This window comes from Crocuta crocuta, unplaced genomic scaffold (genome assembly GCF_008692635.1).
Source record: "Crocuta crocuta isolate KB4526 unplaced genomic scaffold, BGI_CrCroc_1.0 scaffold134, whole genome shotgun sequence".
Taxonomy (NCBI): Eukaryota; Metazoa; Chordata; class Mammalia; order Carnivora; family Hyaenidae; genus Crocuta; species Crocuta crocuta.
This window is the reverse complement of record NW_027530183.1, coordinates 1,712,086-1,725,845: the sequence shown is the minus strand read 5'-3', so window position 1 is coordinate 1,725,845 and position 13,760 is coordinate 1,712,086. Positions and strand designations below refer to the sequence as shown.

General features: G+C 40.6%; 1 protein-coding gene across 1 annotated transcript in view; it reads left to right on the top strand.

The window, feature by feature from the left end:
* The window catches only part of HERC3 (HECT and RLD domain containing E3 ubiquitin protein ligase 3), a 108,352-nt gene extending 96,604 nt beyond the window's left edge, over nucleotides 1-11,748 (top strand). Inside the window, exons 23-25 of the mRNA XM_077765116.1 lie at nucleotides 7,234-7,417; nucleotides 7,651-7,753; nucleotides 10,027-11,748. Coding sequence (XP_077621242.1) covers nucleotides 7,234-7,417; nucleotides 7,651-7,753; nucleotides 10,027-10,235 — 496 coding nt within the window. The 3' untranslated portion in view covers nucleotides 10,236-11,748. The remainder of the gene's footprint in view (nucleotides 1-7,233; nucleotides 7,418-7,650; nucleotides 7,754-10,026) is intronic.
* The last annotated feature ends 2,012 nt before the right edge of the window (nucleotides 11,749-13,760 follow it).

Genomic DNA, 13,760 nt, shown 5'->3' with positions numbered 1-13,760 from the left:
GTCAGCACAGAGCCCGACGCGGAGCTCGAACCCATGAACCGCGAGATCATGACCTAAGCGAAAGTCGGACGCTTAACCGACTAAGCTACCCAGGCGCCCCTCATTTATCATCTCTTGATGGTTGCATTTACCTTGAGGTTAAGAATGCTTTTTCTCATTTTAAAGATAAAGAACTTAGAAGCTGAAAAATAAAGTGAAATATTCTATTACCATATGTATTACTTGGTTGGCAGAATCAGAGGGAGAAACTGGGCCTTCTAATTCCTATAGTGTAGAAGTTGAGACAGACTTTTAAAAAAGCCAGAATTTTAATAAAATCCATTTTACTTGCTTGAGACAAACAGGATGTACTCATCTTTTATGACTTTTATTTTGCCGTCTTCAGAAATCTTAAAGTTTAATGTTAAGTTAGGCTACTTGTTTCAAAAAGGTCTTTTATTGAGATATAATTTAATGTTTAATAGTTATATTTTACATATAAAATGTAATTACTAATTTATGTGTAATAAAATTTGTCCTTTCCTTTGGCAGATATAGTCATGTAAATACTACACTAATTGAGATGTAGAACAGTAACATCATCCCAAAAACTTCACAGTCCTTCCCTTACTTGTCAGTCCTGATGACCGCTGATCCATCTCTAAAATTGTTTTTTCCAGAATGTCCTATAAATGGAATAATACTCATGTGGACTTTTGAGTCTGGCCTTTTTTACTCAGCATAATGCATTTGAGATTCATCTGTGATGTTGTGTATATTAGTCTTTTTTTTTTCCTTTTATTACCGAGTACTATTCCCCATTGGGTTGTTTCTATATCAATCTCCGAATCAGCTTAAACTTTTTTAAAGAAATTTACTGCCATTTAACTCCAGACTTCTAAACCATTGGCAGTGGATGTAGTACTTGTTCTTTTAAATTCATGTGTTTTAAAATGTCACTTCATTAAGAGTTGTCTCATTTTGTGGGCTTTATGGACTCTAGTGTATAATTGAGACTGCAGTAACACAGACTTGTGAATAATGTAGATGAGCTATCATGTTGTGACAACTTTATCTCAGCATATTGTAATTTCTCATGTAGCTGTCACATTGAAAACGAAAAGAATCAAGGCAGAGGAAAGGGAGGACACTTAGATGAGATGGTCGGGAGCACAGGTCTGTATTCAGACATCTGGCTTCAATTTCTGCCCCTGCCCATGTACCAGCTGTTTGTCTTGGATTCAGTTCTGAAATTGGGATTATGACAATTTACTTGAAAAATTTTTTAAATGGAAAATAATTGAAAATTTATCTCTGCGACCTGAAAAATCTTTTTTAAAATTTATTTTTGCATATTTATTTTTATTGGGACATTCTTCTACCATTAAATCCACTCAAAGGGTAGTTTTGAATATTCACTGAAATAGTGTGCATCTAAGAATTTATTGCAATAATTGGTAGCTAGTAAACACTCTGTTAATGATCATTATTAAAAGAATGTGTTGAGAGCAATACTAATTGACATCCAGAGATTGGAGTATATGTGTTTGCTAGGGCTGCTGTAACAAAGTACCACAGACTAAGTGGCTTAAACAATTTATTATCTCAGTTCTAGAAGCTAGGAGTCCAAGAACAAGGTGTTGACAGGGTTGGCTTCTTCTGAAGCTTCTCTTTTTGGCTTGCTGATGACTGGCTTCTTCTGTCTCTTCCCATTGTCTTCCCTCAGTGAATGTTTCTGTGTCTCCCCTTTTATAAGGACACCAGTCATGGTGGAGTAGGGTTCACCCTAATGCGCTGATTTTGAACTTGATTACCTCTGTAAAGATCCTATACCTAAATAAGGTCACCTTCTCAGGTCTTGGGAGTTAGAACTTCAATATATGAATTTTAGGGGGAGAAAATCCAACTCCTAACACTGCACCCTCTGGCCCTCCAAAAGTCATGTCCTTCTCACCTATAAAATACATTTACTCCATTCCAACATCCCCCAAAGTCTTAACACAATTCCAGCATCAGTTCTCAGTCCAAAGTCTCATCTGTGATAGTTAATTTTAGGTGTCAGCTTGACTGAGTCATGGTGTACCCAGATACTTAGTGACATTTTACTCTGGCTATATCTAAGAGTGTTTGTGGATGAGGTTAATGTTTGAATAGGAAACTGAGTAAAGCAGATTGCTGTCCCTGATGTGCAAGGCTCTCATCAGTTGAAGGCCTGAGTGGAACAAAAAGATTGAGTAACAGGCACTCTTCCTGCCTGACGCTGCCTTTGAACTGGGACATCAGTTTTTCCTCCCTGCAGACTTTAACAGCAGCATAAACCCCTCCTGGATCTCAAGCCTGTCTGTCTTTGGACTAGAACTACATGATTGGCTCTCCTGGGTCTGCAGTTTGATGACTGCAGAGCCTGAGGCTTATCTGCCTACATTGATGTACATGTACACATACCCCCCTACTGGTTCTGTTTCTCTCTGCAGAACTCTGACTCATATATCAGGTTAATATCCTCTAAATCCTGAGGTAAAATTCTTCCACAGCTGTGAAGCCAGATTCAAGTTATCTGCTTCCAAATACGATGGTGGGCACAGGCATGGGATGGACATTCCCACTGTAAAAGGGAGACATCAGGAGGAAATAGGTCATAGATCCCAAGTAAGTCCTAAACCTAGAAGGAAAAATTGTACTAGATTTTGAGGTTTGGAGAATAATCCTGTTTGGGACTATGCTGTGCCCTCTGGAGCACAGGGGTGGTGGCCCTACCCTCCGTGGCCAAGAAGTTACTGGCTCTAGTTCCTCAACCTAAGCCTAGGTGGCAGTGGTAGGCTTACTGGACTCTGGTTTGCCTTTGGGGCTTTCTTCCTTTTCTTAAAAGTCAACACCTGTTTGTAGAGTCAGTCAGTTGGGTAGGCTCATTTCATACCAGTAGAATTCCAGAAGTATAACAGTGTTCTGTCATTTTGTCCATCCCTATCTCTTTGGTGCAGACTGGCAGTGTTTCTGCTCTTAAAAGTTTTTATTTTTAGTAACTTTGTTGGTTTCCCAGGCAATTCACAGGGGTCCAAAACAGTAGAACACAATTTGGCCAACTTCTTTGCCACTTCATAACAAGATTGCTTTTCTTGCAGTTTCCAATAAGTAGCATTTTTCCTTGTGAGACTTCTCCAGAAGCGTTTCAATATTCCTTTCTCTAGCCCTGTTGTTTATGATGTGTATTTATTTCCTGACAACAAAAGCTTTCTCTGCAGCTCTCTTTTCTTTCTGTGCCCTCACCAGAATCTCCTTTGCTGTTTATATTTCTATCAACTGTCTCTTCAAGGCATCCAGGCATTTTCTGTCAGCTGTCTCAAAACTCTGACAGCCTTTATCTTTACCACAGGGATTCTACATTTTTAGATATTTGCTATCTTTATATATTGGTACCCCACTTCCTGGTACCAAAATTTGTATTAGGCTTCTCCAGAAAAACAGGACTAATAGGAGATATATATGTACACACACACACACACACACACACACACACACGAATGCAGGTTCACAGCTGTGGAAGAATTTTACCTCAGGATTAATCAAACTAAGTCTCACCCCTCCCTAATTTAGATGATATTTACATGGTCTGTTAGGGCTCTCCAGAGAAACAACCAATAGGGAGTGTGTGTGTGTGTGTGTGTGTGTGTGTGTGTGTGTGTGTGTACATGTACATAAATGCAGGCACACCAGGTCCAGGGTCTGCAGTCAGTAAGCTGCAGACTCAGGAGAGACAATGGTTGTAGTTCTAGTCCAAAGGCAGGCAGACTTGAAATCCAGGAAAGACCGATGCTTTTGTTAGAGTTTAGGTAGGAAAAAACTGATATCCCAGCTCAAAGGGAACATACACGTGTGTGTACATACACATAATATAGAAAGAAAGCCAAAAAGAGATACTCATCCTCAGGAATCTGTCACACAATTGTGAGGCTGGCAAGTTGGAAATCTGCAGGCTAGGCTGGCAGGCTGACAATTCTGGTGGGAGTGGATGCCGCAGTTTTGAGTCAGAAGGCAGTCTGGAGGCCAGATTCCCTCCTCTTTGCAGGGTGTGGAAGACAGTCTTTTAAGGCCTTCAGCTGATTAGATGAGGGCCTCCCACTTTATGGAGACTGATCTGCTTTGCTCAAAGTCTATGATGTTAATCCTATCTAAAGAATACCTTCACAGCAACATCTTGACTAGTGTTTAACTACACACCCAGGTACCATAGCTAAGCCAGGTTGACACCTAAAATTAACCATTACAGTCTATAAGAAAAAATCCTGTTGATGGTACTTCTCATAGGCAGTTAGTTGTACCAGGAAAATCCTCTTCATTTTTATCTAATGGGTTTTAGGAAAGTTGTGCATTGGGTGCCTGAGAGAAACGTTTAGCATCTGTGATTAAGATGTATAGTAGTCTTTCTAGTTTAATGGCTTTTATTTAAAAAAACTGAACATTTAACCCATTTTAAAGATGAGAAAAGAAAGGCTTAGTCGTTAGCATATAGGGCATGGCACAGCCTGGATTTGAATCCCTGTCTGCCTTACTTATCCACTGCATTATACTGCCTGTTGGTTAGTTATGGGTATAGATGGTGATTGTGTAAGATGTGTTTGCTTGGAGGAAATGCAAGATGTTTCAGTATAGTGTTATGAAGTGGTATCCCACAGTGAAGGAGAAGTAGAAAGTTACTGTCGTCATAAGGTCAGATTTTGTTTTTAGTTTTTAGAGAAAAGTTAAAATACAGAAAAGTACAAAGACTAAAATGACAAACATCGTTGGTCCATGAACCAGAGTAAACAGAGTATGTGCTTCAGATTTTGTAATAAAAGAAAACAATGATTGATGCCATTGAGACTCCTGTACATCTTCTTGATCCCTCGCCCTCCTTTCCTATACAGACAAAACACTTATGAATTTGATACATTTTCCTTCATGTTTTTATACTTTTACAATGGGTGTATTGAGACCAATATCTTTTTCCATTAATGGTTTTATTTTTTCTTAAATTTTTTTGATGTTTTAGTTTTTATATTTGAGAGCGAGCGAGTGGGGGAGGGGCAGAGAGATGGAGACAGAATCTGAAGCAGACTTCAGGCTGTGAGCTATCAGCACAGAGCCTGATGTAGGGCTTGAACCTGTGCACTATGAGATCATGACCTGAGCTGAAGTCAGATGCTTAACCGACTGAGCCACCCAGGCACCCCTAATGGTTTTATTTTTAAAAATCACCCCACATTTCTTATATATACCATATATATAATTTCATACTCATAAACAATATTTTATAGCCATAAGCCATATAATAATTGCTAATATTTATTTTTCTTTAGTAAATTGAAGATTTTTCTTTTTTAAAAAATTATTTATTGTTTAATTTACATCCAAGTTAGTTAGCATATGGTACAACAATGATTTCAGGAGTAGATTCCTTAATGTCCCTCACCCATTTAGCCCATCACCCCTCCCACAACCCCTCCAGCAACCCTCTTTTTCTTCTCTATATTTAAGTCTTTTATGTTTTGTCCCCCTCCATGTTTTTATATTATTTTTGCTTCCTTTCCCTTATGTTCATCTGTTTTATATCTTAAAGTTCTCATATGAGTGAGGTCATATGATATTTTTCTTTCTCTAATTTTGCTTAGCATAATACCCTCTAGTTCCATCCATGTCGTTGCAAATGGCAAGATTTCATTTTTTTGATTGCCAAGTAATACTCCATTGTGTATATGCATATACACCACATCTTCCATACTTTGGCTATTGTCGATAGCACTGCTATAAACACTGGGGTGCATGTGCCCCTTTAAAACAGCACACCTTTATCCCTTGGATCAATACCTAGTAGTGCAGTTACTGGGTCGTAGGGTAGTTCCGTTTTTAATTTTTTGAGCAACCTCCTTACTATTTCCCAGAGTGGCAGCATCAGTTTGTTTTCCCACCAGCAGTAATAATTGCTAATATTTATAAAGCAGCCTTAGTTCTACGAACTCTTCATGGATTAACTCACTTAATTTTTATAACAGTCCCATGAGTTACATACTCTTATTTTTCCCATTTTACAGATGAAGGGGTTGAGGCACAAAGAGATTAAATAACTTACCCATGGGTCACAAGCTGTAAGTGGCAGAGCCACTGCCTCTTACAGATAGTACTGTTGTAAATGTTAAAAAACAACTTAGTAAATGCTATCATATTATACTTAACATTCAAAAACTTGGGTTTCACTCAAACATTGTTCTTGAGATTCTGTTCATTTTGATAAATACGGGTCTAGTTAATTCCATTAAAGTGCTGTGCTTAATGGTTTCTGTCCTGTGACCATACCATCTTTTTGTCCATTCTCCTCTTAATGGAGATATAGTTTCGTGTCTTACAATTCTCTATATTAGAAGAAGATGGTGCAGTGAACATCTGTGTGCTTGTCTTGTGCATTCATGTGAGAGTCTGTCTGGGCCACCCACCTGGTAGTGGAGTTAGCTCAGTCAAAAGGTATTTATATTTTCAACTTTTTTAGATATTGGCAACTTTTTCTCCTAGATGTTTATGTCTCAGTTCACAGTGTACATTCCCACTAGTGAGAGACTGAATGCATACAGATGATGGCCAGACCAAAAAAAAAAAAAAATAGAATTCTGACCTGCAACCTGCAGAAACCTGCCCAGGAAACCAACTCCTTATCTACAATAAGCAGCCCAGGAAGCCAGCTTGCTGTGAGTCAGACTTGCAGGAAGTTATTGTCCTAATTTGCATTTGATTATTAGTCAGATGGAACCCATTGTATAAGACCGTCCTTTCCAGAAAGGAGTTATAAAATTACCTTTTAGAATAGATGAGGATGCAAATATCAAAGGGTTTAACTTTACTCCTTTCTGCAGAGAATGGAAGAAGCCTAAAATCATTATCTTAGACTTTTTTTTAAATCAGAGAGTCTTTACTTTTTTCCAAACTAAATTTTAAGTAGGACCCTAAGCAAGATGAAACCCGGAACTCCTCAGGGAAAATAAAGTCAGTGGTATGGCTCTACCTGCCTGGCCTCCTCCCCTGCCTACCTGGCTTCACGGCCCCCAGATCACCTGAAACTCCCATGGAATCCTAGGGCGGTATAACCTACCGATGGATGCCTCCTGGTGTGAGAATTAGATGAAATTCCATTTTTCATCTCTCTCAAACTCTATGTTAGAAGGTGAACTTGATAAACTCTACAAGACTTTGGGCTAAATGTATTCTATTTCTCTGGTCTTCTGGCAGGCAAGAATTCGTGGATGCTTATGTGAATTATGTCTTCCAAATCTCAGTTCACGAATGGTACACAGCCTTCTCCAGTGGCTTCCTGAAGGTGTGTGGTGGCAAGGTGCTCGAGCTCTTCCAGCCTTCAGAACTGAGGGCTATGATGGTGGGGAACAGCAACTACAACTGGGAAGAACTAGAAGAGGTGAGCAGAGACAGCATTATCTTTACCTCCAAGGAAGCAGCAGTGGCCTGGGGAGCTGTGCCCAGAGCATGGTCTCCTTCCAGGTGTTTTGTGGTTGAGTAGGAATTGGAGCCTTCCTGTATCTCAGGGGTTATTTCTTAGTCTCAACTGCAAATGGTACACAAATGTATGTCCTCTATAATAATATTCTCCTTTAAGATAGGGTTTTTTTTCTTTTTGTCTCTTTTGGGCAGACTGCCATCTACAAGGGTGATTACTCAGCCACACATCCCACTGTGAAACTATTTTGGGAAACATTTCATGAGTTTCCACTGGAAAAGAAGAAGAAGTTTCTCTGTAAGTATCAGTAATGTTAATAAGGTGTTTGTCCACATTTTAGTGTTGACTGTGGTGTAGGATGATGTACTCCATAGGTTAAGGTCAACTCTTTTAAATGGAAAAGAGTAAATAAGGGAAATAATTTACACTTCTTGTCTTAATGGTATCTCAGGCAAACACAGGCTATTAATCTGTATTTGTTGCGTAACAGGATGTGTTGCATGAAGGGAAGAAAAACATTTCACAGATTTTTAATTTGCTCTAAAAATATTAGTTATTTTATATGTGGTATCTTTAAATATTACTTCGATGGAATCTGATAAATTTCCCTTATTTATACTCTAGACTTTTGAAGATTTTACAGTGCCCACTACAGATGTAACTGAGGAGATATGGTTTTAATGGCTTTATTGAGATATAATTCACAAAGCATACAATTCACCCAGTTAAAGTGTATATAATTCAGTGGTTTTTAGTATATTCATGGAGTTTTGAAACGATCAATAATTTTTAAATATATTCATCATCTTAAGAAACCTTGAGCTCTTGGGGCACCTGGGTGGCTCAGTCCGTTAAGCATANAAGATCATGACCTGAGCCGAAGTCAGACGCTTAACCGACTGAGCCACCCAGGCACCCCTGAAACCTTGAACTCTTGAATCATTCCCCATTTCCTCCCAACCGCTCACAGCACCACCACCCCCACCGCCACCAGTCTACCTTCTGGCTCTGTGGATGTGCCCGTTTGGGACATTACACGTAAATGGAATCCTACAATATATGGTCCCTGGTGATTGGCTGGTGGTATTTGAGAAGGGTAATATCTGGAAGGAGAATGAAGCCTAGTTTAGGTGAACAAATTCAGCCATTCTATTCTATTTTATATTATTTGAGAGAGAGAGAAGGAGCATGAGTTGGGGAGAGGGGCAGAGGGATGAGAGAGAAGAGAGAGGGAGAGGGAAAATCTTGGCAAGTTCCACTTTCAGTGCAGAGCCTGGTGCAGGCTTGATCTTGTGACCCTGGGATCATAACCTGAGCTGAAATCAAGAGTCGGATGCTCAACTGAATGAGCCACCCAGGCGTCCCCAAATTCAGCCTTTTAAAAATAGTTGAAATCTTTGATTCTTATCGGATCAGAAATTAGCCGGTGAATAGTATAAAATTTTTATCCATATAAGATAAAACAACAGGATTTGAAGGTAGTCCCTTTAGAAGAATGAGCATATATTAATATTAATGCAAGATTTACCCCCAAATTCTTGTGCTCCCATGGAGTAAGGATGGAGGAAGTCGGGCTCACACAAGAATGCTTAAAAAAAGCCCTGCCTCTCCTCTGCCTAGTTATTACATTGGCTCCTGAGAATCAGTGGCATATAAGGCAAATGGCAGTTAAAGTTTATCAAGGGAGCTCATAGGGCTGTAAGAACCAAGGGGAGCTGCTTGTGGTCATAGAGGTTTCCTTAAAAGACATTTTTCTCTTCAGAGATCATTAGACTTGTGGAAAATTTTAGTAACTCTACAGACAGATTTTGGCAAGAATGTTTATATATCATAGCCTCAAGTAATAGGTTAGTTGAAAGTGCGCCTTAACCAGTGATTTGTTTCTAGTAATTTCTAGCAGTTAACTCTGAGGTTATGTAGTGCCAGAAAACAGGGAAAGACAGCTGCGTTGTTCTCTCTTTTTTTTGCCAAGTCACAGTGTTACAAGAGTGAGATGTCTAACTGAATAGCAGTGTCAGCTCTTCTGGTTTAAAAAAATAGGGAAAGAAGCAAACGGATCCCAAATGGATATTCATTAGCTAACGTGGGGTATATGCGCTAGACACTGGTAAGTAAGAGGAGACCTTGAGGTCACATAGGTTAGTCTTCTTCCTGGTTTCTCCATAAGGTCAGCTCTTCTTTTCCTATATCAGTAATTCCTTTCCTCTTGGATTCTGTGAAAGCCCATAACATTTGTGAGGATATACATTTGATGGGGGCCATCTTTCATTTGAGGGCATTTTTAAGCATCTATCAATCAATCGGGTGGATTATTTGTCAGTATATAATCAGAGTCTGAAATGAGCCTGTGAAAAAACAGCATTTTTATCCATGTAAAACCAAAAAACAGGATTTGAAAGACAGTGCTTTTGTTTTATAAGAACAAGCATGTATCAATATTAATGCAATACATATTGGCACATGAAAGTGTACTTCTCAGGAGATCCACAGGGTGTCACGCCTTCCTCTCCTTTCTGTGGAGAGCAGCTCCTCATTGCGTAGCTGGTAATGCCGGTTCCCTTTCTCCTCAGTGTTCCTGACGGGCAGTGATCGGATTCCCATCTATGGTATGGCAAGCCTGCAGATTGTCATCCAGTCCACAGCCAGCGGGGAGGAGTACTTGCCCGTGGCCCACACTTGCTACAATCTTCTTGATCTCCCCAAATACAGCAGCAAAGAGATCCTGAGTGCACGGCTGACCCAGGCCCTTGACAACTATGAGGGGTTCAGTTTGGCTTGAGGCTCCCCAGCTTGCCCCAGATTTCCCTCCCTTCCTCAGTGTACATGTTGAGGCCCATACAGTAAATCATGGGGAGGGAGTTCTATTTTTTTATTGTATACGTGGGTTGGGACTTTTGAATCCTGAACCTAATAGATGTGTTTCTGGGCTTGTGAGCAGTAAGCAACCCTTTTGAAAAATCAGGGGTTAGGGATGGGGTGAAAAACTGGCTCTTAATATGGGAGGCATTTTTGTTTTTAAACCAAATTACCTAGTAGCGGTCCTTGCACTTGTGGTTATGTTGCACTCTGCTGGATAAAATGGCAGTGGAATTTTAAACTGTTACTTCCCAAATGTCTCTCTCGGCCCTGATGTTTCCTCACAGTGCTTCCTGTCCTCTCTTAACTGCTCATTCCTCTGCAAGAATGATTTTGAGTAATGTGTCCTTTCTCACCTGCACGTGCGGAACGTCTCCTTTCTCTGCAGACTTGGAAATGCTCCTGGCTTGTTGCAGCCCTGCTATAAGGACTAAAGGGGAAAGGACTACTTCAGAAATTCCCAATTCCAGCAAGCTGGATCTGGGTCCATTACTTTGGCTGAACTCTTGAGAATTTGTGGGAGCCTTTGTGAACACATCTTGCTTTATAAGAAGTTATTGAGGGACTAGCAATCTCCCCCTGGCTCTGCCTATGCCTGGACCTACAGAGGCAGCTTAGCATTGTCGCTGAGCCGAATATTGTTTTGTTGTTCAGCCAAGTACCTTCAACAATAAGGTGAGGTGATAGACCCCCACCCCGTTGGTTATCTCGCTTCTGGAGCAATTTGCTTCTCCAAGGAAAGTAGAAATAATAAATTTCTTGTCGTCTTTCCCTATCAGTTTATTCCCTCTACCACTTTCCTTCTTCTCCTTCACTTCATCCCATTGTTACCTGACTAAATGCTCCCTTCCTCTCCTTCTAGTGGATGCATGCAGTCTATTTTTTTAATTTCTATTTAAATTGCAAAATTTCTATTTTTTTTCCTTTTCCCTAATTGCTAACACTTAAGGACATTCTTTACTATGGAACTTTTGTTTATTGCATTTGAAATGTTTGTTTACAGTGGGATTTCAGGGGGGATTGTGTTTAAAGCAAATATATGTATCAAAAATAATGACATGCTCAGTCATCTTCATCATGGGATAAGAAAATTCTACATGATCAAAGAATCCATGTCAGCCTAATTTTAAATTCCTAGTCTCTAGAGGAAAGACTTATTTATATAAAATGAAGTATTTATGAACCGTGATACAGCATCAAATCTCAATGAAGGATGTAGATTTTGCTTTTTTTCGTTGTTTTAAAACTTATTTCAATGGCTAAATTGGTAGTTTTTTCAGTCTTTATAATACAAGATTAAAGAAGATATACAGTTATATGAAATGTTTATTTTCTATGTGTGTGCATATAGTTCAATATTATGCAATAAATTTGGTGTTTTAACTTAAAACTATAACTTATTGTATTTGCAGAATGAATGGCTTGCTTTCAATAGAAGAGTTACCTGCTCAAATAATACAAGGTCAAATTTGGTTCCAGTCATAAGAAAGTAAAAGCAAGCACTAGGGGAATGGGGAAGAAAGCAGGGGCAGTACCCAGGGTAGGGACAGCAAGTAGCCTTATGGATGGATGGGATTTGTGAAGGTTGAAAAGGCATGAGTGAAAAATGAGTGAAAAGGCATTTTACATGGAAAAGCCCTTAGCAAAGGTTTGAACATGGGAGCGTATTTAGGGAAGGGCCAGAACAATTTGAAGAGAGCATCAGAGGAAATAGGATAATGGTAAATAGGACCGAGGAAAAAGAAGGTAGCTTTGAGGCTGAAGAACCAAGCTAAGCATTGCAACTTGAGTTGGTAACCAAGCAGGATTTGTCAGAATGTTCAGAACTTCGGGGTGAGGGTAGGAGGCAGTGATAGGACTTGAGCCTGGTTTTAAGAAGAAAACGAGGTGGGGGGTGCTACATGTGGAGGAGTTAGTCCTTCCCACTCTGAGAGCAGTGAGAATGGCAGCAGTGGACGTAGAAGAGTGCATGAAGGGACAGTCCAAAATGGCAGCTCGGGAAGACCCTGAACTCCCTCACCTGCTCCATGGACCACCAGGCCTATACATATCTATAGAGCAGTTCCTCCTGAAAAACAGCTGGGGGCTGACTGGACAGCTTCTGCAGAACAAAGGATAGAGGGACCATATAGAGAAGAGCAGGAGACATGGTAACAAGAACCCTACTTCCAGTGCTGTGAATCGAAGCAGGAAGGAGAGTACTAGGGACCCTGAGTAGATTTGTCTCTCCTGGGGCATAGAAAAAAGCTATAGCTTAAAAGGGCAGTTAGAATATAAAGGAACTAACCCTCCACCAAACCATGAGTTGTTGGAGAAGCTGGCAAGTGCCACTGTTTATGTCTCTCCTCCACCAGCACAGAAAGGAGCAGTGTCTGGATGCCCTAGCCACCTCACTGCCCTCAGTAAGCCATGGGCCCTAGTAGACCATACGAGCTGTGGGCACCCTGGAGCACTGGGACAAAAAAACACCATGGTTTAATGAGCAACTAGAATATAAGGGAATGAGCCTTAGAGTTCTATCAAACAGGGGGGAGCTGCAGAATACTCTTTGGAGTCTAAGAGACAGGTGAGTACCACTGTTTACATTCCCCCTCCACCTTGATAGTGCAGATAGCAGCAGGGTCAGGCCATCTCCTAAAGAAGACTGCACAAGGTCGCCCCAGCATGGCATATATTGAGACGCCCCGGGACAACACCCACCATAGAACTACAGCTGTCTCACCAAAGTGCAAAGTATCCCAGAATACTCTAGGCCTGCACCTGCTTTGGCTCAAGTTGTTTGGCCAGAGCCCTGGGGAAGGAGTACCCCAAGATGTCCCAGCATGGCACACCTCAGCTCCACTTACCACACCTAGGTACTCCCACTATCGCGTAACTTTGACCCCTTCACACAAGTTTTACCCACTTTGACTTTGGGTGTGCCCTGTGCAGAGTACCCTGAGACCCCTCAATCTGTGCCCACTCCAGCTCTCGCCATCCCACTAGGACTGCCCCAATGCTGAGTGGCCCAGGGACCCCTAGTCTGCACCTGCTACTGCTCTAGCAGGCTAACCAAATAGGCATGTGTAATCTACATTGGATGACCACACAAAAAGCCATTCCTTCAGGTCTTGGAGAAGTTGCTTTTCTGCCTGATTCATAGAAACACAAGAAAGTCAAACAAAATGAAACAGAGGAATATGCTCTAAATGAAAGAATGAGACAAACCCTCAGAGAAAGAACTAAATAAAATGGAGATAAGCAACCTAGCTGATACGGTGTTCAAACTAATGGTCATAAAGATGCTCATTGGACTTCAGAGAAAAGTGGATGAATTGTGAGACCTTCAACAAAGAGATAAAAAGTATACAAGAGAACCAACCACCGTTGAAGAATAGCTGTGTGAAAAATAAGTGAAAAATCTCCAGAGGGAATCAACCGTAGACTGGAGGACACACAGATCAGCAAT